This window comes from Mastigoproctus giganteus, chromosome 9 (genome assembly GCF_048544385.1).
Source record: "Mastigoproctus giganteus isolate SK-2022 chromosome 9, ASM4854438v1, whole genome shotgun sequence".
Taxonomy (NCBI): domain Eukaryota; kingdom Metazoa; phylum Arthropoda; class Arachnida; order Uropygi; family Thelyphonidae; genus Mastigoproctus; species Mastigoproctus giganteus.
This window is the reverse complement of record NC_143583.1, coordinates 143,327,756-143,352,999: the sequence shown is the minus strand read 5'-3', so window position 1 is coordinate 143,352,999 and position 25,244 is coordinate 143,327,756. Positions and strand designations below refer to the sequence as shown.

General features: G+C 38.7%; 1 protein-coding gene across 4 annotated transcripts in view; it reads left to right on the top strand.

Moving 5' to 3' along the window:
• The window catches only part of msl-3 (male-specific lethal 3), a 229,436-nt gene that overhangs the window by 74,800 nt on the left and 129,392 nt on the right, over nucleotides 1-25,244 (top strand). For all 4 annotated transcript variants that reach the window (XM_090382007.1, XM_090382005.1, XM_090382004.1 and 1 more), the window contains one exon: nucleotides 11,233-11,380. In XM_090382007.1, the coding sequence (XP_090238133.1) occupies nucleotides 11,233-11,380 (148 nt within the window). The remainder of the gene's footprint in view (nucleotides 1-11,232; nucleotides 11,381-25,244) is intronic.

Here is a 25,244-nt window from a genome sequence, read left to right as displayed (position 1 = left end):
TCTCGGTATTTCATTGCTATCTTTTTCTTTGTACTCTTTATTTTCTGTTTGATTTCTCCCTTTTTTTGCCCTTTTCATACCAAGGGGGGCCTGAGGGACATGCTTCAGTGTCTTTGTTATTTATTTGCTCATTATTGTTGGGGGTTCTTTCCCTTAAAACTCTGATATCTGAGTCTGGGATATCCTCTATATTTAAGTCAGGGTTGTCTCCTGGTTTCTGCATATTTTTTTTTTCCATATTTAGGTCCTTTTCAGTCATTCTGTCCCTATTATATTGTTTCTTCTGTTGGGAGAAATAATTTGATGTGTCTGTTCAAAATTAGACATGTTATAACCCAAGTAATGGGATTTCCTGGTTTTGGCGGGAAACTATCTTAAAAACTAAAAATATCTTTAATCTATTACTAGATCTCAGTTCCCCATTAAAGATAACCTTGATATAACTTGTTTTCTGTCTAATCTAGTTAAGAATTTTGGGCCCTTGAGGCGTAGGCAAGTCAAGGGTTCTGACAGTAAGATCGTTACCACTAGCGCTATAGCGATCGCACCATGCAGAAATATGCTCAAAAACACAAAAATATATATTAACTAGCAAGAACTAAATAAATTACTTCTCTTCATCTGTGATTACCTTAAGAATCAAGGGATCCATGTTAAGTGCTTCAAGAACATACACAATCCAGCTGAGTTGTCTTACGATCACCATCCGCCGTCTACATCAAGTGGAGCGTCGTGCAAATGTGACTGTTCACCTCTGTGACCACAGCCCACTCTTCGGCACACTTCCTACAATGATATGAACCAACACTGGAACCAAGAAACCCTGCCTGTGTACCAACAAATATGAGACCTAAGTGAAACTGACAAATGTACTAACCGAAGATAGGGAACCAAAGACAAAGACATTCAACCTGGATGGGACACTGTCTCAAGAGACTCTACTACAGCCATGATCTTATATGACTACACTATGACTGCTGCAGCCTCACTGCCATGCAGCCAAATGTACCAGCTCCTTTGCCTGGTACCTTTTTTTCTCTCCCCGGCAGGGGGAGGAGGAGATGGTCTAATTATCTCCTGCCACCCCATATACTTTGCATGCATAGGCCTTACAGACCATCTGGGGGGTTGCTTCCCTATCGACCCCATGCTTCTGTCTTTCCCCCCTACTCTGACTAATACACCAGCGTGCACCCCATGTAACTAATCAAAATTAATGATTTCTAAATTGAAACCTGAATGACATTAACCTCTGGCTTTTTCTAAACTTAGGTGTCCCCCCCCCCTTTTTTTTTAGGTCCTAACCACCGAAATCTCAGGAAATTAGGTGGCAGGACCTGCCAGAGTATATATAAGCTACTGGGCTCCTGGTCTGTCTCCACGGGGCGTAAGTGGGGCAATGTTGAGCCCCAACAGGGGTCCAACAGCTAAACAACCAGAACAACAAAAGTACACAACACTAAACGATTCAAGACCCACACACTTTTAAATCTCTGACATTTACAGTGTACTGTAACACACCACAATGTAAACTACGTGGAGTTGGGGGAAACCCCTGGTTCCGCTTGACCTTACACATTTCTGATTGCACACCATTAGAAAGACACAATATGGCCCTAGTAGCCTATGTGTCGTTAAACTCAACAACACACTTACACTAAAATCATCAAGTACTTCCCGCAAAACATGGAACAGCACCTTCTCGACTCGGAACATAAATACAAAGCCCTTACCATCTTTGCACAGAAACTCTTCGCTAGAAGGAGAGCACTTATAGCAAACCACCACGCACAGCATCCAGAAGCTGATAATGAATCACGAAACTAGGACCGGAGAAAACTGAAATACACAAAAAAACTGTACCAAGATAACCTACAACCACAAACATGACAGGAGAGACTGCTTCTACAGGGATGGGATACACTTAAATAGAAAGGGTGCAAGAATGTTTGCTGATGCTATCGAGGCAGTGTTAGGTGGGTCGGAAAACTGCTAGATTGGGGGGGATACAAGGACTAATAGATTAACAGTAGCCACTGGCAGAGGTGAAAGTGATTCTTGCACTGTTTCTATTGGAATGAGCTGCAGCCTGGAAAATAAGATGCAGGATATTTCAGAGACTGCTGGGAATCATTGGGGTACAAAAAAACACATAGGTTGTGTTTAGGGGAGCTAAGAAAAAGAACAGGTGCATGTATACTTGCGTGTACACCAATGCTAGGAGTTTAGTAAATAAATTTGATGAATTTGAGGTATTGCTCAAAACATCAAAGGCAGATATTGTGGGGATTTCAGAGACGTGGTGTCACACAGATATAAGGAATGCAGAACTGGAATTTGGGGAGTACAATCTCTACAGAAAGGATAGACAGGGAAGGAAGGGAGGAGGGGTTATGCTATTAAGAAATACATAAAATCCAAGGAAGTGAATCCAGTCGACATTGCTGGACAGTGCAGTGTCGAATCAGTTTGGTGTGACATAAGCATTGGGAGATCAAAATTGAGAGTAGGAGTGTGTTATAGGCCTAATGATTCTGATGAGTATAATAAGAAACTGTATGGGGAAATAGAGTGGGCCAGCAAATCAGAGAGTCTTATAATGGGGGATTTTAATTTCCCAGATATTGACTAGAATTTGGGGGCTGGTCACTCACACACTAGCAAGGCTTTTGTGGATTTATTGGATGATTGTTTTCTACATCAGCATGTTCGGGAGGCAACTAGAGGGAATAATACTCTTGATTGGATTATCAGTAGTGATTCTTCATGCATTAAGAACCTGCAGGTAAATGAACCACTAGGTGGCAGTGAGCACAGTGTGCTGAAGTGGGATTTACTCAAAGAGGTAACTACCATTAAGGGTAAAGGGAAGGGTTATTGCTTTTGTAAAGGCGACTACGATGGACTGAGACAGTATTTAAATTCTGTACAGTGGGACCAACTGATGATGTTACCAACAGCAAATTCAAAATGGGAAGCATTCAAAGAACTTATCTTGGAAGCTACTAGGCTTTACATACCAACTAAGAAATATTGTTCAAGGTTTAGGCCTAAGTGGATGTCAGATGAACTAATGGGACATATGGCAGAGAAAAAAAATGCATGGGATACATACAAATTTACACATGACACAGAAGCCTATGATAGATACAAGTTGATCTGTAACCAAGTTACAAAGGTGGTTAGGCAGGAGAAGGCAGATTACGAGAAATCTTTGGCAAGGGATGCAAAGAAAAACAGCAAATAGTTCTTTACTTATGTAAACTCTAGCAGGAAGGGGATGAATCAGATTGGTCCACTTGATATCGATGGGTCAACTGCTGATGATCTTTTTTTTTTTTTTTTTTTTTTTTTATGAGAACCCCAAACACGAGAGGTATTATAACCTATAGTACTTAGTACCGTGCTTGGGTTGGAGGTTGAGAAGACGAAAGAAGATATTTGTTGATATTGGACTTGAACTTCTGTAGATTGTAATTTTCAGGAAATACGTATGAAGGAAGGTTGTTCCAGAAAACGGCAGTTGAATGAATAAATGAGGAAGATGAAAAGTTGGTTCTGTGGGTTTGAAGTTGGACAGTAAATGGATGTTGGCTGGTGGCGGCACGTGTTCGGACTGTTTTGAAGGAGAGAGCGGGAATTATAGAAGCCAATTCAGAAGAACAGTGCCCATGGAAGTATCTGTAGAAGAGGCATGCAGCAGAAACAGTGCGTCTATGAGAAAGCGAGTGGAGAGACTCTGTTAGAGATGAATCATTAATTAACCTAACTGCCCTCTTCTGAATGGAATCAAGAAGCCTGAGAGAGGTTTTGGGGGCACCACCCCAGATGTGGGAACAATATTCCATGGCAGGGCGGATTTGCGATTTATACAGAGTGAGCAGCTGTTTGGGAGAAAAGTAACGCCGAGAGCGAAAGAGAAAACCAAGTTTTTTAGATGCAGAGGAAGCAATATTTGTAATGTGCTTGTGCCAAGAGAGATTAGAAGTCAGGGTAATCCCCAAAAGAGATATATCATTTTGCCTAGAAATCAGAGTGTCACTAAAGATAAGCATAGGAGCAGAAGAATCCTTTTTGCGAGATATAAGACAAGATTGAGTTTTAGAAGGGTTGAAATCAACTAAGTTGTCTTTGCCCCACTGGAGAATTACCTGAAGATCGGCATTTAAGGAATTGGCAGCAGATTTTCGAGAACTTGAAGCTGATTGAGCTGGACAAGGTTTCTCAAAATGGAAAGTTGAGTGCAATGTGCTATCATCGGCAAAACTATGGATAGGATTTCCAGTCAATGGAAGAAGGTCATTGATATACAAGAGGAAAAGAGTGGGGGAAAGAACTGAACCTTGGGGGACACCGGCATTAGTGGAGAAGTTAGAAGACAGAGAGCCATCTACCATCACCTTCAGTGAGCGATCAGAGAGAAAACTGGATAACCAATTACTAAAAACAGTTGGCAAACCATAAGATGGAAGCTTATTTAGAAGACCTTTATGCCAAACACGATCAAAAGCCTTTGAGATGTCAAGAGCAACTACTTGTGTTTCACCGAACCTTTCCATTGAATTAGTCCATAAATGGGTAACATAAGCCAGAATATCACCAGTGGATCGACACTGACGGAATCCATACTGGCGATCATTGATCAGACGGAAGGTTTCTAGGTAGTTTAAGAGTTGGCGGTTAATTGATTTCTCCATTACTTTAGAAAGAGTAGAAGTAATTGCAATGGGACGATAATTGGATGGGAGGGATTTGTCACCCTTTTTAGGAACTGGCTGGATATGAGCAAATTTCCAAGCAGAAGGAAAAACACCTTTGGAATAAGAAAGTGAAAAAAGGCGGCAAAGAATAGGAGTAAGCTCAGGAGCACAGGTTTTGAGAACAAGTGGAGAAATACCATCAGGACCTGGAGCTTTCTTAGCATCAAGATTCATCAAAATCCTTCTGATATCCTTTTGACGGAAGACCACAGAAGGCATTGAATGGAGCGTGTTAGGAATGGTGGGAGGTGTTTTACCAAGATCATTAATACATGAGCTCGAAGAAAAATGGGATGCTAGCAGGTCAGCTTTATCCTTGGCTGTAGTGACAACAGAACCATCTGGTTTGGACAGAGGTGGGAGCAGAGATGGGCAAAAGTTGCGGCCAATAGCTTTGGCAAGAGACCAGAATGCTCGGCTACCATTAGGGCAAGAAGCAAGTTTTCTACTCTTAGCCTGTTCAAACTCTAGTTTGGACTGATTAATAACTGCTTTACAATTGTTGCGAGCTTTGGTGTAGGCAGAAAATGAAACTGAAGAATTAGAAACAAGCCAAATACGATATGCAACGTTCTTCTCTTGGACAGCCTTAGCACATTTATTGGAAAACCAAGGTTTAGATAAAGGACGAGATTTTAAAGTGGAGTGTTGGATAAAGGATTCCATTCCTGCAAGAATAATTTCACTGACACGATCTGAGCAAACGTTGACATCAGAAGTTTTGAAACAGTAATCAGACCAAGGAAAAGAAGAAAAGAAGTCTCGCAGGTCATCCCATTTTGCATTCTTGTAAAGCCAAACAATATGAGGTTGGGAATAGCCATGAGATAAAGGTTCCATTGGAGAAGAGACAATCACCAAGTTGTGATCTGAAGTGCCTAAAGGACCTCTCACTTCAACCTTGTACTTAGAAGGGTTGTTTGTGAGAAAAAGATCAAGCGTATTGGCTGTATGATTAGGATTGTCCGGTATTCTTGTAGGTAAATGAACAATCTGTGCTAGCTCATTAGTAATTGCAAAAGCCTCAGCATCTCGACCTGCTGGGTCGGTGTGACTAGAAAACGGAAGCCAGCTGGAGTTGTGAACGTTAAAATCACCAAGGAAAATTACCTCACTGTTAGGAAAGTTGGACTGGAGAAAGTCAAGTTGCAAAGAGAGCAAGTCAAAGAGCTCCAAGTGATTGGTGGAGTTGGGAGAAGGGTAGAGACAACAGATGAATTTTACACAATGAGACAGAGAGATTTTAAGCCAGAGAAGATCAAAGAGAGGAGATTCCAAATTGTCAAGTCTCTGACAGGGAATATCAGAACGGACATATGCACAAGTACCACCTTTGAGGCGAAAGGAATCATACAGCAAATAATTTGGACATCTGAGATGAGCAGTAGTTGAATCAACTGATAACTGAGATTCAGTCAGAAAAAGTACATGGGGTTTGGAAGACTGCAAGTGGAAATGGACATCGTTGAGATTAGAATTGAGACCACGTATATTTGTGAAATGAATTAGGAAGTCCTTGGGAGGTTTAGATCTTTTCGCAGATAAGCTTGCTCTATTATTTTGACAATTCATGGTGTATTCAATAGTAAGAAAAAGTGGGTGGGACATGCTGTATGAAGTAATGAAATTTTTGCATATGGCGTACATGTGGTAAGAATATACCCAGATCCTTGACATAACGTGGCCTCGACAATGCTCCCCGCATACGCACTACTCGGACTCCCTCCAGTCACTATCTGGCAGAGTAGAGGTAGCAAGATTATACACTAGCTGATCCGGAAGCTTCCTAGAGAGTTACCAATAGGTTCAGTCCGGTGTACTAACTAGCGGCCGGCCTGCGAACACCGTTTTAGAGCTGTACCCTCGAAATGTAAGGAATATTGGATCTCGCCACGACATTCATCATAACCTCAAAAATCATCAATCATACTGCATGATGGAAGAGATAGGGAAGGGTTGGCCGGAACTTAGCTCTAGAGACTAAACATGGGTTCCACCACTTCAAGCCTCCAATAAGCAAAGTGGTGGTATTTCACCGGTTGATGAGAGTCATCTACCACCTAGTACTGCCTGGTAACATAGAGGGGCGGCGTTCCTCCATGTGGTGTGGGCGCCACACCTCGACCCCTGCTTACGTTGGTTCACACCTGGGTGGTCACCCACCATGTACTTGTGCATGAAGGTTATACCCAGGATTACTAACAGTCCCACCATCGTGAAGGTGTAAGCAGAGGATTTGGCTGTCATAGACCGTCCGGACTTCGCCGAAATTGGGTCCACTTTGTCTTGAGTGTCACCCGAATATCAGTTCCATCAGCGTTTTAGACTCCCAGGTAGCAAGAACAGCTTGTCTGGCATATCTGAGAGAATGTCTGTGACAACCTCAAGGACCAACTCAGCCAACCAACTCTTGCTCAGGTAGCTAACAAACTGAATGAATATTTTGCATCGACATTCACACATGAGGAGTTATTCAGCGAGGGGAATGCCAGAGGTGTATTCAAATCTGGCAGTAAGCTAGAGAATCTTGTAATAACTGAGAGTAAAGTGGAGGAGAAATTGTTGAAGATAAATACAAGAAAGGCACCTGGGGTGGATGGGATCTATCCAGTTATATTAAAGGAGGCAGTAAAGGAAGTAAGCAAACCCTTAGCCATAATTATGAGAGCTTCCTGGGACTCAGGGGAAGAACCCATGGACTGGAGATGTGCAAATGTGACCCCAATTCACAAAGGAGGATCAAAGGGCGACACAAGTAATTATAGACCTGTTAGTTTAACTTCTGTTCCTGGAAAATTAATGGAGGCACTGGTTAAAGAAGCACTGCAGGATCATCTAGACAAGACTTCAGTTATAGCTCGGACACAGCATGGTTTTGTTAAGGGGAAGTCTTGCCTGACCAATTTGATTGGATACTATGATGTAGTCACAAAAGAACTGGATGCAGGGAATAACTTTGATATTATATATTTGGATCTTAGAAAGGCTTTTGATACTGTTGCACATGGAAGACTGCTGCACAAATTGGAGCAGTGTGACATTGGAGGCAAATTGCTGCTATGGATAAGGGGATGATTGAGTGGCAGAAGACAGAGAGTGGTAATCAATGGACACTGCTCAACGTGGACTAATGTTATTAGTGGAGTTCCTCAGGGTTCATTGTTGGGTCCGTTATTGTTTTCTGTATTTATAAAATATCGATGATGGTATATCAAGCTTAATGTCCAAGTTTGCAGACGATACGAAGGTTGGCAAGGTTGTCAAGGACACTACTGACACTATGCTACTGCAACAGGATCTGGAAAGGTTGAGCAGATGGGCTGAGAGTTGGCAAATGAAGTTTAACATTGACAAATGTAAAGTACTACATATGGGAAACAGCAACCCCAGAGCAACGTATCAACTCTGTGGTACTACACTGACAGTGGTAGAGAATGAAAGGGACCTGGGGGTGGTTGTGCAGGCAGATATGAAGTTTTCTGAGCAGTGCAGACGGGCTGCAAGAGTAGCTCATGGTGTCTTATCAATGATATACAGGAATTTTTCTAGCAGGGATAGGGAGGTGATTATTCCCTTGTATAAGGCAATGGTCAGACCACACCTAGAGTACTGTATACAGGTCTGGAGGCCTCATTTCAAGAAGGATGTAGAGATGCTGGAACGAGTACAGAGAAGGGCAACAAGATTAGTGAATGGAACAAAGGGGGTGCTCTTACGAAGAAAGGCTTAAGTTTTGCAAATTACAGTGTCTGGAGACTAGGCACCGGCGAGGTGATCTGATAGAGGTGTATAAAGCCTTGAATGGTTTGAGCATGCTCAATGCTGATGGGATTCTTCCTCTTGCTCAGAATAATCACCTGAGAGGGCATAAATTCAAATTGAGAAAAGACGGATGTAGGATAGACGTGAGGAAATTTGCCTTTAGCCAGCGGGTGGTTGGTTGGTGGAATAGACTTCCATCCCTTGTCGTGGAAGTTGATAGCCTAAATAAGTTTAAGGCTCAGCTGTACAGGTATTTCGAACGAACAGAGGGGTGAAGTGGAAGTGGTTATTTTTTATTTATTTATTTTATTTTATTATTTTTTTTTTTTTTTTGGCTGATGCTGCATAAGCTTGCTTTTTTGCATCAAATGCCTCTACTAATGCTAATGACCATCATTTAGCCTTGTTCACAAGGAAACTGACAACCAGAGAAACTGACACAGGACTTGACATGAACTGGATACAAATTATTCGCACTGGACCACTAGCTGGATGGTAGTAAACCAAATGGCCAACATACGAACTAAGAAAATGATATCACCAGGACCCGAGGCAGCATCCTCATAACATGCACACTGGGTGACCTGAATAGGTTACGTGTCCAACCATAGGGCGAAACTTGCCATATGACCTTACGACTGGATTTGACTCCTACATTGAACATGATCACCCACGTGAAGAGTCCAAGCGATCCGGTTCAGATCGCTTGGACTCTTCACATGCTCTCTACTGCCAGTGCCCGATGGCGATCTGTATTGGGGTCCCCTTGCCTGGTACCTTTATTCCCTTTCCCCTGGCACGGAGACAGTCTTGTCTCCTCTCCTCCCCCTGCCAACCCTTATTCTTCTCTTGGTGGAGTATGGGCCTGCCTCACTGAACATCCTGGGGTCACCTTCTCTATCGTCCCCATACTTAAATAAATAAATAAATTTTCTGTTTATACTCCGGCACGACAACCAAGTCAGTAGAGTTTACAATAAATCGTCAATACAAATATTTATCGTATTTAGTAGTCACGGGCTTGAACCCCGGTGCACTCAAGGAACGCGTGCTATGCACTCTCGCTCCTGACCACTGGGCTACGTCGCTTTCTGTCTTTTCCCCCAGCCTTTAGTCTCACCCCTACTCTGCCTAATACGCCAGAATATAACCTTTACAAACTACAAAAACTTAATTTCGTCCAAATTAAACTGCATAAACCTCAATTGGCTTTTCTAATTCCAGTGCTCACCCTTATGAGTTTTTTTTTTTAGGCCCTGGTCACTGAAATCTCATGAAACTAGGTGGGAGGGCCTGCCAGAGTAAAATTTCAAACTACTGTGTACCTGGTCTGCCTCCACGAGGCCAAGTGTGGGTAACGTTGGGCCTCAGTAGGGGGTCCAGCGGCCAGATGAACAACGATACACAACACTACACATATACAAAATCCACACAGTTTTAAATCTCTGGCCTTCCCAGTGAGCTGGCACACTTAAAATGAAAGCAATGCAGAGGTGTGGGGGAACCCCTGGTGCCACTAGACATCAATACACTTATTGTTATACACTTACATTAAAATCATATAAATAACAAATATTTAAAATGTCTGAAATATTTTTTAATGTTTTATCAATCACTTTTATTATAATAACTCATGTAAACTCAAAAATAAATAATGTTTAAAGAGTTCATATTCGGTATTCTTTTTTCTTTTTTTTTTTTCATGCTGCACCAGAATGGGAAAACATCAGACATAATGCTGTACCCCAAAGAGTTAATAATAACCTGAATAACTTGATTGCAAACTAAGTATAACTTTAATCTGTAACCTTATTCAGGGTTTAGACATGCTGAGGCAGATTATGAAAAATCTTTGATGAAGAGCTTAAAGAAAAGCAGCAAAAATTGCTTGAGCCACTACTTTTGATAGTTTCTCTGCTTCCACTGTATTAACACCAGAAGCCTCACCACTCACTTTTAGTGTTCATAACAAAACTTCCCACTCTTTCATCCTCTTTGCATTCAAGTTTCTTCAAAGACATTTTAGCTTTTTCTTGACTGTAAGCAATGTACATTGTTGATTTTAATCCTCAATTCACACAATCTGCAATTCATATACCAGAATGTTCCATAGTAATAGCAGTGATCTTTATAGATACTTTTCACTTGTTCTTTAATTCTGTAGTGATTTTTTGCTATGGTATCAACATAGATGTAGAGAAACCCAGAGCACATGCAAGAGAAGTTATGGGTTCGCTACTTCTCTTCAAGCTTAATTTTATGTTGTTTTTTAGCTGTGATTATAAAGGTAAAATCTGCATTAGTATGAGATGTGAAATGCATCACAGTAAATTCCACAGATATAAACAAGAACAGAAACACTTCTCACTAAAAAAAAATAATTGACTGTGATTCCTACTGTACAACAGCCCCAACCCTCCTATGTTTTCAAAAATAATTCTTTATTTTTTGGCATAGATTTTTTTAAAATTAATTTTCAATCTTATATAAAGTTGGGTGATGTCTATGTTGGAAATTGTCTGTATTTCGTTATTTGTGATTAAGAATACAAACTTTTTATTAATCCACAATTATGATTATGGTGGTATCTCTTATTTGAGGTAAGCTTCATAGAATGAAAAGAAAATCCATCCCCCCCTTCCCAAGGAATGACAAACATTGACAATTATACTATTAAATGGTATAAATTCAATTTTTCTTTTCTTTTTAGGAAAGGGAAACGAAGAAAAAAGTTACCAGCAATTATTAAAGAAACATTGACTAAAAAGATATGCATAGAAGATGTTAAAGAAGAGCAGCAAAGGCCAATTCCAGTAAAAGAAATCCAGGAACTCTCATCTGGACCTGATTCATCTGAGGTAAAATAGAGATGACATGTTCCATAAAAATAGGAATTTTCATATTACTTATCATCACTCTTAATTATAAAATCATATTTGAAATATAATTTATATGTAATTCATAGCTGCCAACTTTCCAGATTTAATGAAGAAGAATCAATCTTTTTGTCTTCCTTTGACCCCTCCTCCATCTCACCATCATACTAGAGTAGGTACCATAGAGCTCTGTATTTCTGTAAAAACACTGTTTTTCCTCCACTTTTTTTCTTTTTGAAAAAAGTAGTAAAACTGCATTAAAATCAGAATTTTTAAAAATTTCAGTGATTTGTTTATCTTAATTTCATTAAAGAATATGGCCCGTGATAAACACCTGAGAATAGTTTGCTGTAACTGTTCAGTCATCCATAAAAAAATAATAAAAATAAAAAAGAGGCAAGCTTTATTTTGCAGTTTTTCATTTATAATGAAATGCACGCATTACTATCCAGGGATGATACCCCCCCCCCCTCTCTCTCTCTCTCTCTCTCGATTTATAAAACAATAATGATTAAAAGCAATTTTTTTTACTTAAATTTAAATTTAGCATTAATTAGAACTTATAATTAGCATTAGCATCAGTAAAGGCATATGATGCAAGATATGGTCCTTGAGGTTGTCTCAGACATTCTCTCAGATATGCCAGACAAGCTGTTCTTGCTACCTGGGAGTCTAAAACGCTGATGGCACTGATATTCGGGTGACACTCAAGTCAAGTGGACCCAATTTCAGCGAAGTCCGGACGGCTATGACAGCCAAATCCTCTGCTTACACCTTCACGATGGTGGGACTGTTAGTAATCCTGGGTATAACCTTCATGCACAAGTACATGGTGGGTGACCACCCAGGTGTGAACCAACGTAAGCAGGGGTCGAGGTGTGGCGCCCACACCACATGGAGGAACGCCGCCCCTCTATGTTACCAGGCAGTACTAGGTGGTAGATGACTTTTATCAACCGGTGAAATACCACCACTTTGCTTATTGGAGGTTTGAAGTGGTGGAACCCATGTTTAGTCTCAAGAGCTAAGTTCCGGCCAACCCTTCCCTATCTCTTCCATCATGCAGTATGAGTGATGATTTTTGAGGTTATGATGAATGTCGTGGCGAGATCCAATATTCTTTACATTTCGAGGGTACAGCTCTAAAACGGTGTTCGCAGGCCGGCCGCTAGATAGTACACCGGACCAAAGCTATTGGTAACTCTCTAGGAGGCTTCTGGATCAGCTAGTGTATAATCTTGCTACCTCTACTCTGCCAGATAGTGACTGGAGGGAGTCCGAGTAGTGTGTATGCGGGGAGCATTGTCGAGGGCATTGTTGAGGCCACGTTATGTCAAGGATCTGGGTATATTCTTATCACATGTACGCCATATCCAAAAATTTCATACAGCATGTCCCACCCACTTTTTCTTACTATTGAATACACCATGAATTGTCAAAATAATAGCGCAAGCTTATCTGCTAAAAGATCTAAACCTCCCAAGGACTTCCTAATTCATTTCCCAAATATACGTGGTCTCAATTCCAATCTCAACGATGTCCATTTCCACTTGCAGTCTTCCAAACCCCATGTACTTTTTCTGACTGAATCTCAGTTATCAGTTGATTCAACTACTGCTCATCTCAGATGTCCAAATTATTTGCTGTATGATTCCTTTCACCTCAAAGGTGGTACTTGTGCATATGTCCGTTCTGATATTCCCTGTCAGAGACTTAGCAATTTGGAATCTCCTCTCTTTGATCTCCTTTGGCTTAAAATCTCTCTACCTCATTGTGTAAAATTCATCTGTTGTCTCTACCATTCTCCCAACTCCACTAATCACTTGGAGCTCTTTGACTTGCTCTCTTTGCAACTTGACTTTCTCCAGTCCAACTTTCCTAACAGTGAGGTAATTTTCCTTGGTGATTTTAACGTTCACAACTCCAGCTGGCTTCCGTTTTCTAGTCACACCGACCCAGCAGGTCGAGATGCTGAGGCTTTTGCAATTACTAATGACCTAGCACAGATTGTTCATTTACCTACAAGAATACCAGACAATCCTAATCATACAGCCAATACACTTGATCTTTTTCTCACAAACAACCCTTCTAAGTACAAGGTTGAAGTGAGAGGTCCTTTAGGCACTTCAGATCACAATTTGGTGATTGTCTCTTCTCCAATGGAACCTTTATCTCATGGCTATTCCCAACCTCGTATTGTTTGGCATTACAAGAATGCAAAATGGGATGACCTGCGAGACTTCTTTTCTTCTTTTCCTTGGTCTGATTACTGTTTCAAAACTTCTGATGTCAACGTTTGCTCAGATCGTGTCAGTGAAATTATTCTTGCTAAGCACATTTATTCTTGCAATAAATGTGCTAAGGCTGTCCAACAGAAGAATGTTGCATATCATAATTGCCTTCTTGCTAATTCTTCAGTTTCATTTTCTGCCTACACCAAAGCTCGCAACAATTGTAAAGCAGTTATTAATCAGTCCAAACTAGAGTTTGAACAGGCTAAGAGTAGAAAACTTGCTTCTTGCCCTAATGGTAGCCGAGCATTCTGGTCTCTTGCCAAAGCTATTGGCCGCAACTTTGCCCATCTCTGCTCCCACCTCTGTCCAAACCAGATGGTTCTGTTGTCACTTCAGCCAAGGATAAAGCTGACCTGCTAGCATCCCATTTTTCTTCCAGCTCATGTATTAATGATCTTGGTAAAACACCTCCCACCATTCCTAACACGCTCCATTCAATGCCTCCTGTGGTCTTCCGTCAAAAGGATATCAGAAGGATTTTGATGAATTTTGATGCTAAGAAAGCTCCAGGTCCTGATGGTATTTCTCCACTTGTTCTCAAAACCTGTGCTCCTGAACTTACTCCTATCCTTTGCCGCCTTTTTTCACTTTCTTATTCCAAAGGTGTTTTTCCTTCTGCTTGGAAATTTGCTCATTTCCAGCCAGTTCCTAAAAAGGGTGACAAATCCCTCCCATCCAATTATCGTCCCATTGCAATTACTTCTACTCTTTCTAAAGTAATGGAGAAATCAATTAACCGCCAACTCTTAAACTACCTAGAAACCTTCCATCTGGTCAACGATCGCCAGTATGGATTCCGTCAGTGTCAATCCACTGGTGATATTCTGGCTTATGTTACCCATTTATGGGCTAATTCAATGGAAAGGTTCGGTGAAACACAAGTAGTTGCTCTTGACATCTCAAAGGCTTTTGATCGTGTTTGGCATAAAGGTCTTCTAAACAAGCTTCCATCTTATGGTTTTCCAACTGTTTTTAGTAATTGGTTATCCAGTTTTCTCTCTGATCGCCTCACTGAGGGTGATGGTAGATGGCTCTCTGTCTTCTAACTTCTCCACTAATGCCGGGGTCCCCCAAGGTTCAGTTCTTTCCCCCACTCTTTTCCTCTTGTATATCAATGACCTTCTTCCATTGACTGGAAATCCTATCCATAGTTTTGCCGATGATAGCACATTGCATTCAACTTTCCATTTTGAGAAACCTTGTCCAGCTCAATCAGCTTCAAGTTCTCAAAAATCTGCTGCCAATTCCTTAAATGCCGATCTTCAGGTAATTCTCCAGTGGGGCAAAGACAACTTAGTTGATTTCAACCCATCTAAAACTCAATCTTGTCTTATATCTCGCAAAAAAGATTCTTCTGCTCCTATGCTTATCTTTAGTGACACTCCGATTTCTAGGCAAAATGATATATCTCTTTTGGGGATTACCCTGACTTCTAATCTCTCTTGGCACAAGCACATTACAAATATTGCTTCCTCTGCATCTAAAAAACTTGGTTTTCTCTTTCGCTCTCGACGTTACTTTTCTTCCAAACAGCTGCTCACACTGTATAAATCGCAAATCCGCCCTGCCATGGAATATTGTTCCCACATCTGGGGTGGTGCCCCCAAAACCTCTCTCAGGCTTCTTGATTCCATTCAGAAGAGGGCAGTTAGGTTAATTAATGATTCATCTCTAACAGAGTCTCTCCACTCGCTTTCTCATAGACGCACTGTTTCTGCTGCATGTCTCTTCTACAGATACTTCCATGGGCACTGTTCTTCTGAATTGGCTTCTATAATTCCTGCTCTCTCTTTCAAAACAGTCTGAACACATGCTGCCACCAGCCAACATCCATTTACTGTCCAACTTCAAACCCACAGAACCAACTTTTCATCTTCCTCATTTATTCATTCAACTGCCGTTTTCTGGAACAACCTTCCTTCATATATTTCCTGAAAATTACAATCTACAGAAGTTCATGTCCAATATCAACAAATATCTTCTTTCGTCTTCTCAACCTCCAACCCAAGCACGGTACTAAGTACTATGGGTTCTAATACCTCTCGTGTTTGGGCTTCTCATAAAAAAAAAAAAAAGAAAAAAAGAAAGAAAGCAAGCTTATACAGCATCGGTCAAAAAATAACTTCCCATTTCACCCACCCATTCACTCCAAAAGTTTGTTTAATTCTGCCTTGAATTTATTTAAGCTATCAACTTCCACAACAACAACAGATGGAAGCTTCTTCCGGCAATCGACTACCCGTTGGCTGAAGGCAAATTTCTTCACATCTATTTCACAACTGCCGTTCCTCAATTTGAATTTATGCCTCCTCAGGTGTGTAATCTGAGCAAGAGGAAGAATCACATCAGCATTGAGTATGCTCAAACCATTCAAGGCCTTAATACACCTCAGTCAGATCACCTCGCAGGTGCCTGGTCTCCAGCCACTGCAATTTGCAGAACTTAAGCCTTTCTTGATAAGAGAAACCCTTTGTTCCACTCACCAATCTTGTCCTCCCTACTCCTAGCAGCCCTTCATCTTTCCTAAAATGAGGCCTCCAGACCTGTATGCAGTACTCAAGGTGTGGTCTGACCATTGCCTTATACAAGGGAATAATCACTCTCCTTATTCCTGCTAGCAAAATTCCTGAATATCATTGACAAGACCCCAAGAGCTACTCTTGCAGCCTGTTTGCACTTCTCAGAAAACTTCATATCTGACTGCACAGTTACCCCAAAGTCTTTTTCATTTTTGATTACATTTCACTTTCAAGGGTGGCAAAGATTTACCTGAAAAGACAGGGGGTAAATCTTCGACATTCTTGGAAATGGAAGCTTGTTGGAATCCCTGAATAGTGCATAACATAACCTGATCTAATGCACCCTAACTCATTTAAGAAAACTAAGTATCCTTGGCAGCCTCGGAAATGGAAATTAGTCATGAACCCTCCTGAATGGCATAACCTGACCCTAAGTTACAAATGGAATTAACACATTAACCTGATTTCGCTGGCCTGTGCATCACACTTATGGCAGCTAGTCACAGCCTATCCATTCAAAAATGGCATTCACCGCCATGAAAAATTGTTTTTGTCACATCAATACTGTGTGTATGTGTGTGTGACTCCTACACACATATTTGGCGAGATAAGAGCCAAACTAATTTTTTGTAATCTGGCTTGGTACCTGTTCTTAATAGCACACCATGAACCCTCAATAGTGTTCGGGTTGCTGCCTGTTTCTGGATCACTGAAATGAAGCAAGTGGTTCACAGAGCTATGCCAAAAACCTTCATCCCCTGGACTTTACAGCAATTTGATACTACAGTAGTACCACGCAAAACAAAAGTCTTAATAATGTCTAGAACAACATCTTTACTCCTGTTTTCAGTGACCTTGAAAAAATGCCATATGGATCCTCCCTGAACACACTGATCTCCCATTCACACAGCTACCCTTATTGTACTTCCTCTTTCCAAACTTATTGTTGATTTTAACTACTACACACACACACACACACACACACACACACACACACACACACACACACACACACACACATTCCTGACAAAAGCTTCTCCAGTCAGTTCCAGTTGTGGAAGTAGCACCCAACTCATGCATCAAAAACTCGCACGGTATCTTCACCCAGTAATAGGTCAAAAAAAACACATCAGGCATTTGTAACTTTCTTTCTGAGAACCATCACTCCTTTTGCACAGACCTTTTCACAATGAGTATTACCTGTGCATCAAAAACTCACATGGCATCTTTTGAACCCAATAATAGGTCAAAAGAAACACATCAATCATTTGTGACTTGCTTTCTGAGAACCATGACCCCTTTTTTACAAACTTTTTCACAATGTAAGCCTTTACCCCAGTGGTTTTCAACCGGGGTGCCGTGTAATTTGGGTTTAAGTTACTTCAAGTTATTATTATTTTGAAATTTATATATGTTTCATTATAAAAAGGGTACAATATAAAGGGTATGGTACAATATCCATTTTACCATATCTTTTTAATTTTGTGGTGAACTATAATTGATCTTTATTTAGTACTTCTATATAAAGAATAAAATTTTTATATATAGGTATATATTAAAAGGTCGAAAACCACTGTGTTAGGTATTTCTTTTGGCCTAGGGGTGCCGTGAACCAAGAAAGGTTGGGAACCTCTGCTTTACCCTTTCACTCTGTGCTTCCACTTGTATCCATCCTTTCACTTGATTACTTTTCTCATAATTTCACACATGGGGCACCTACACCATGAGGATATCAAACCTATACTCATACACCACTCAATCATACTCCTACATCCATTCATTTCCAAACCATAGAAAAATCTTGCAGTCACGGTCTGCAGAGGGTTCAGTGGCTGCTTCCTTTACTCTAACAGAAATGGAAATTACCACTTTGCTTTTCGTTAATTCCTTAATACATCAGCACTGAAAAGAGAAATAACTGATAGCCTATCAAACACATTCTAATGCAATTGAGTGATAATTAGCCACCTACCGAACACATTCCTGTGCAAATAAGAAAATTGCACTTATTTGCATTGGAATATGTAATCACTGCTTTGTTGCCACCCAACATGCAAATAAGTAGTGCATATTTCTGTAATGTATATTTGGTAGAAGTTGGTTTGCTGATCACTGCTTCATGCCATGCCTTGACAGGACCGATCAAAAGGAGTACCATATACTAAAGATTCAAGGTAAAACTTTAACATAAGCTGTTTTATACACACAGTTAAAAAAAAAAAAAAAAATGTTAATGCAAGTTTATATGTTGTACCATCTATGTGGTATGTTGATGCTATCCATTTATGTTTGATATCCTCATAGCAAAATATGTGCAATTTTTTAAAAATAAATTTCATAGATTGTAAAAACCCTCCAGTCACTGTCTGGCAGAGTAGAGGTAGCAAGATTATACACTAGCTGAACCGGAAGCCTCCTAGAGAGTTACCAATAGGTTTGGTCCGGTGTACTAACTAGCGGCCGGCCTGCGAACACCGTTTTAGAGCTGTACCCTCGAAATGTAAGGAATATTGGATCTCGCCACGACGTTCATCATAACCTCAAAAGTCATCAATCATACTGCATGATGGAAGAGATAGGGAAGGGATAGTTTAATTTTAATTGTTTGTATATAAATAATTTAAAATAAAATCTGAGGGAGAACAGATATCTTGAATAATAAAATCCTTTTTTTTTTTTTTTTTTTTTTTTTTTTTTTAAATCATCGTTTGGACTTTGTTTATTACTGCACTGTATTTATTAGATACTGTTTATTAAATATAATAAAAAGTATATCCATACAAAGTAATTTTTAAAAGTTTTTGTTAATAAAAAAAAAACGGTATTCTTGATATTATTAGAACGTATAAAAATAGATATTTTGCAGATTGTTCTTGTCAGTTTTAGTGTAAAATTCATTACATTAAAATAATTTTCCCTCTAATGATATTTATTCAGCCAATGGGAGAAGAGAGATGCAGGTTACGTGGTAATATGTAGCAGAAGCTTACCATGCTTAAACAAAAGTTTGTTTTAACAAACTTCTGTTTAAGTATGGTCACATGCTATGTTTATCTAACATGACCAAGCAGCACCATTCTTGATTTCCATGTGCAACGTATTTATTTAAATAAACTAAATGCAAAAAGGTGTAATATTTTAAGAGTTTAAGATTCTATATATATATAATATCGGTGTAGATATGCCATAAACAACTTTTAAAGAAAAGCTATGGTCGTAGTGTGAAAAGCACCCACCGATGAAAAGCCAACTAGCTTTGAAACGGTGCCGTCTGGGTGGTGGTGCCCACTGAGAATAAGTGATAATAGTCTTCTTTATTAGTGAAGCGTTACTTATTTGAGGTAATGCAATACATGGTAACTCGTTGTGAAGGATGAGCACAATATGGGATACAGATGAAATGATGCCTGTCACACTACTACCGTAGTGTTTCTTTAAGGGTTGTCTATGGTGTATCTTCACCGATATTATAAAGATATAGTAACGTATTTATGTATTCATAGCTGAGAAAGAGACACACAGAGACAAAAACTTCTGTAAGTATTTTTTTTATTTTATCAAATGCAGCGAGCAGGGGAACAAATCCCCCTAGTATTCATTAAATTAGTAATTTTTCATAATTATATTCTTTCAAACAACTTTTAATCCTTTGTGTTATATATATGCATTTTGAAGGTCATTTCAAATAATGACTGCCAGCAGACAATTCTAATAGATAGCAGGTTGAAAATAATTTTAAGAATTAGAGGAGGAGGAGAACATGGTTATTAGCCTTTGTTATGTATATTTATTAGTTATCTATATTTTTTTCATATTTTCATATTCAGACCAGAAGGACCAAAACTGAAAAAAAATTCTCTGGCATTCAGATCTAGAAGTTGATGAACTTAGAATCAGGTTTAAAGAAGTACAGAACATGGGTTCATAGTCTTTTTTTTTTTGGACAGTCACCTACCTTCCAGTTTGCACCTTCCTCGGTTCTCTTATTCTAATTTCAAAATTTGTAATGAAATATATGGTCAGAAAGTTTGATTTTGGAAAGGCCACAATGTACATTACAAAAATTTAAAAATAAAGAAGTAATGCAAAAAAAAAAATTGTGCGTATTTTGAGAGGCCTTTAATCCTCTCTCACATCCTCTAGAGGTGTATTCTTCTTGCTTTTTTTTTTTTTTTTTTATTTGATTTTTGACAGTTTTATTGATTTTGGGAGCTCAAGCCAAAATAAAAACAAATGATATTTAAAAGTATTTATTATAACACTGGTACAAAAGTAAAAATTTTTATTCTTACAAAACTTTAAAATTCTGTGAACAAACTCATTCCACAGAGTCAACCCCTAATGGAAAATTCACTATTGAAAGGGTTAATAAAGCTTATTCTGCTTTATTAATCCTTTCAACTTAAAATCTTAAGTTCAAAACACATCAGTTGATAAGTTTACTTTTTTTTTTAAATTAAGCACAAAGTCTCCCGGTTGTTTCACTTCCAAAAAAAAATGTGTAAATGGTCATTACCGATTATAGTTATAAGCACATTCATAATTAATAATAACATCTGAATATTAGCATTAGTATTAGTAGAGACATACGATGCTGCAAGAAAGCAAGCTTATGCAGCATCAGCCAAAAAAAAAAAAAAAAAACTCTCCCATTTCACTCCTCCATTTGTTCCAAATGCCTGTCCAACTCAGCCTTAAATTTATTTAGGCTATCAACTTCCACAACAAAAGATGGAAGTCTGTTCCACCAATCAACTACCCGCTGACTAAAGGCAAATTTCCGCACATCTATTCTACAACTATCTTTTCTCAATTTGAAACTGTGCCCCCTCAGGTTCTTAGTCTGAGCAAGAGAAAGAATCCCATCAGCATTCAGCTTGCTCAACCCATTCAAGACCTTATACACCTCAGTCAGATCACCCTGCAGGTGCCTACTCTCCAGGCACTGCAATTTACAGAGCTTAAGCTTTTCTTCATGAGAGCACCCCTTTGTTCCCCTCACCAATCATGTTGCCCTTCTTTGTGCTCGTTCTAGCAACTTTACATCCTTCCTAAAATGAGGCCTCCAGACCTGTACACAGTACCCTAGGTGTGGCCTGACCATTGCCTTGTCCCAGGCAGCCCGTCTGCACTGCTTGGCAAACTTCATATTTGACTGCACAATTACCCCCAGGTCTTTTTCACTTTCCACTTCCCTGAGTGTAGTACCACACAGTTGGTAGGTTTCTCTTTGGTCATTGCTACCCATATGCAGTACTTTGCATTTGTCAATGTCAAACTTCAGTTGCCACTTCTCAGCCCATGTGCCCAATTTATCTAGATCCAGTATTAGTAGCATACTTTTTTACTCTCGTTAACAACCCTGCCAACCTTTGTATCATATGCAAACTTAGACATTAAATCCTGATATACCTTCATCAGTATCATTGATAAATATACAAAACAACAATGGGTCGAACACCGAACCCCAGGGAACTCCACTAATAACATTTGTCCATGAAGAGCAGTGTCCATTGATTACCACTCTCTGTCGTCTCCCACCCAACCATCCCTTTATCCATTGTAGCAATTTACCCTTAATGCCATACCTCTCCAATTTGTACAGCAGTCTTCCATGTGCAACAGTATTAAAAGCTTTCCTGAAATCCAAGTATTTGATATCAAAATTATTTTTGCATTCAGTTCCTTTGTGACCACATCATAGTATCCAATCAAACTGGTCAGACAAGACCTCTTTAACAAACCCATGCTGTGTCTTAACTATTACTGCAGTCTTGTCTAGATGATCCTGCAATTCTTCTTTAACCAGTGATTCCATTATTTTTCCCGGAACACAAGTTAAACTAACAGGTCTATAGTTACTTGTGTTTCCTTTTGAACCCCCCCCCCCCCTTTGTGAATTGGTGACACATTTGCACACCTTCAGTCCATGGGGACCTCCCCTGAGTCCAAGGAAGCTCTCATAATTATGGCTAAGGGTTTGCTTACTTCCTTTGCTGCCTCCCTTAATATAACTGAATAAAAAAGATCCCGTCCACCCCAGGTGCCTTCCTTGTGTTTAACTTCAACAATTTCTCCTCCACTTTGCTCTCAGTTATTACAAAATCACTTAGCTCCCTGTTAATTTGATAAAGTTCTGGAACTCCCCTCATTGAATAAAACTCCTCCTGTGTGAATGTAGATGTAAAATACTCATTCAGTTTATTAGCTACCTGAGCATGATCATCAATAGTCAATCCATCTATGTTAAGTGGCCCAATCTGATTCATCCTTTTCTTTCTAGCGTTTACATAAGTAAAGAACTCTTTGCTGTTTTTCTTTGCCAAGAAAAACAGCAAGAGAAGGCAGATTACGAGAAATCCTTTGCCACGAATTTCTCATAATCTGCCTTCTCCTGCATAACCTTTGTGACCTGATTACGGATTAGTTTATATCTGCCATAGTCTTCTGTGTCACCTGATATGAATCCCATACATTTTTCTTCTCTGCCACAAGCCTCATTAGTTCATCTTGAAATCCATTTAGGCCTAAACCTTGAACAGTATTTCTCATTTGGAATGAAAAGCCTAGTAGCCTCCAAAATTAAGTCCCTGAAGGCTTCCCATTTAGAATTCAATGTTGGTAACATCATCAGTTAATCCCACTATACAGAATTTAAAAATTGTCTGAGACCCTTGTAGTCATATTAGAACTAATGTATAATATTCGTGCATATTGGATCAACTTTTCACAAAGAATTATATTTAACCTCATTTTTGTTGCCAATTAGTATGGCAGGTGTTTAAAGGAGAGATGATCAAAAAATATGAAACATTTTATTGAGCATCTGAGGGTTATTCCCTTTCAATATAAGTGCCATCTGGATGAACACACCTGTCCCATCCCTACACTCACTTTCTAAATACTTCAGAGAAGCCATTGTTTAAGAAATATTTATGATGTCATAAATATCTATTAAACAATTACAGGTAAAACTTATTCAAGAACAAGATATGGATTATAAGACTTCGAGAAATCATTTTGATGCATAACTCATATAGTATTTCCTCAACAGTTGAGGCTGTGTGCACTCTTGCATCGTTGTGAAGCAATAGCCATCCAAATTTTTTCAAATTAACTCTTCTCTGGCCCACTTTCTGAGTCTGTTTCTTTGCAACTTCGCCATAATACTTTCCAGACAATACATTCGTATCATATCTCCATTTATCATACCTTCTGAACAAAACAACAAGTTTGTTGACTTTGTTGTTTTAAATAATCATCTCCAGTGATTATACTGCTTAAAAAATCATTTTTCTTTCATATTTTTGAGGTGAGCACTTTAACTTACCTTTGTTCGGGTAAAGAATTGAGAGACCCAACACAAACAAACATATAGTTTCTTATAATGTTCTTCTGAAATGTTTTGTGCACTCCCATAACTAATATACAAGGCTTTTGCAACTTTAGTCTTTTTTGCAACTTTCTTACTGTAGTCTTACTGTATTGTTTAAGTATTGTATTGTATTCTTTCTTACTGTATTGTTTAAGAGATATTTATGACATCATAAATATTTCTTAAACAATGGCTTCTCTGAAGTATTTAGAAAGTGGGTGTAGGGATAGGACAGGTGTATTGATCCAGGTGACACTTATATTGAAAGGGAATAACCCTCAGAAACTCAATAAAATGTTTCATGTTTTTGATCATCCCTGTCTGTCTTCGAGGAGGATAGCAAAAAAGAATTTGAAGGATTGAATTCAAATTTAAGTTATATCAGAAATATCAGAAATTTAAAGGATTTTAAGAATTTTTTCTTATTTTCAACAAATTTTTGTTTTTCAATGCAGTAGTTACACTTCATAAACTAATTTTATTTTTTGTTTTTTATCTTAATATCGAAATATAAGAATTTTTTGGTTCTCAGTACCAGAATTTTAGTTTGGAAAATTGGCCAATATATCTGTTCAAAATATCAGTATTGTAATCACTACTTAGGGATAGAAAGACAAATTAATATCAATATGATTACAATTTATACATATATATTTTTACAGAGATATACATTGTTGCCCACCTTTTAAAACCCGAGAATTTTTCCATCTTCTTAGGATGAAAACAGTTTCATGGAAACAGTTTTAATATTCCAAAATATGATTCATCAGGAATTATATATATATATTTTTTTGTTTTCTTTTTGAGTTCTCAGGAAGAAAACTTTTGAAATTGTCAGTTTCTTATAGAAAATGTGCTTCTGTATTGAGGTATTTTACAGAGAAAGCAGTTTATAGTATAGTGCCAGATAGGCAACAGGAAGCAAGCTCGGTTACATAAACTTTCCCACATGTATACAGACAATGTCACAATGTCTATACCTGTAGGTTTTCATTTTATGATCTTCTACTTAAGGATATACTGTGTGCGCTTACCACTCTCTTTACAGTTTACTGTGTTATGTATAAAATGTCACATTGCAAACTCTTTTAAAAGAAAACAGTAGTTCTTAGTACAGCTTTTACTGTAATACATCACTACACAAGATCCAGAAGATGATTGTAAAAAAGAGAGATTGACTTATTCAGTAGATATATGATTAATCATGAATTTTCAAGACAGAAAGACAGAAAATAGATTCTGACTTATACAAATATGTGGTAATTCTATAATGAGAAAGTTAGTCAGGATAAAGTGGTACTTTCCTTTATCCTTGTATTGTGAGATATAATGCTTCCATCCATGCAGAAACTTTATTGCATTTGTAAGTTTACGTGCAATGTGGATTTGCTTTCTGTATTACTGTTATCATACTTTTATTTTACGATATGAAGGAGTTTTTACCAAGAAGTATTTGGGGAAGGTAGATATTTGTCTGAATTCTGTATAATGGAAATTGAAAGTCAAATTTTTTCTGAGTATCCACCTAATTGCTAATTGAAAGCATATGGAAGTAAATGTTGAGAGTACAGTACATCTTCTTTGAGTTGAATAATATTAATGAAAGATTAAAGTTTACCATAGAAAATGAAAAAAATCAGTGTTCAAATTTCTTAAAT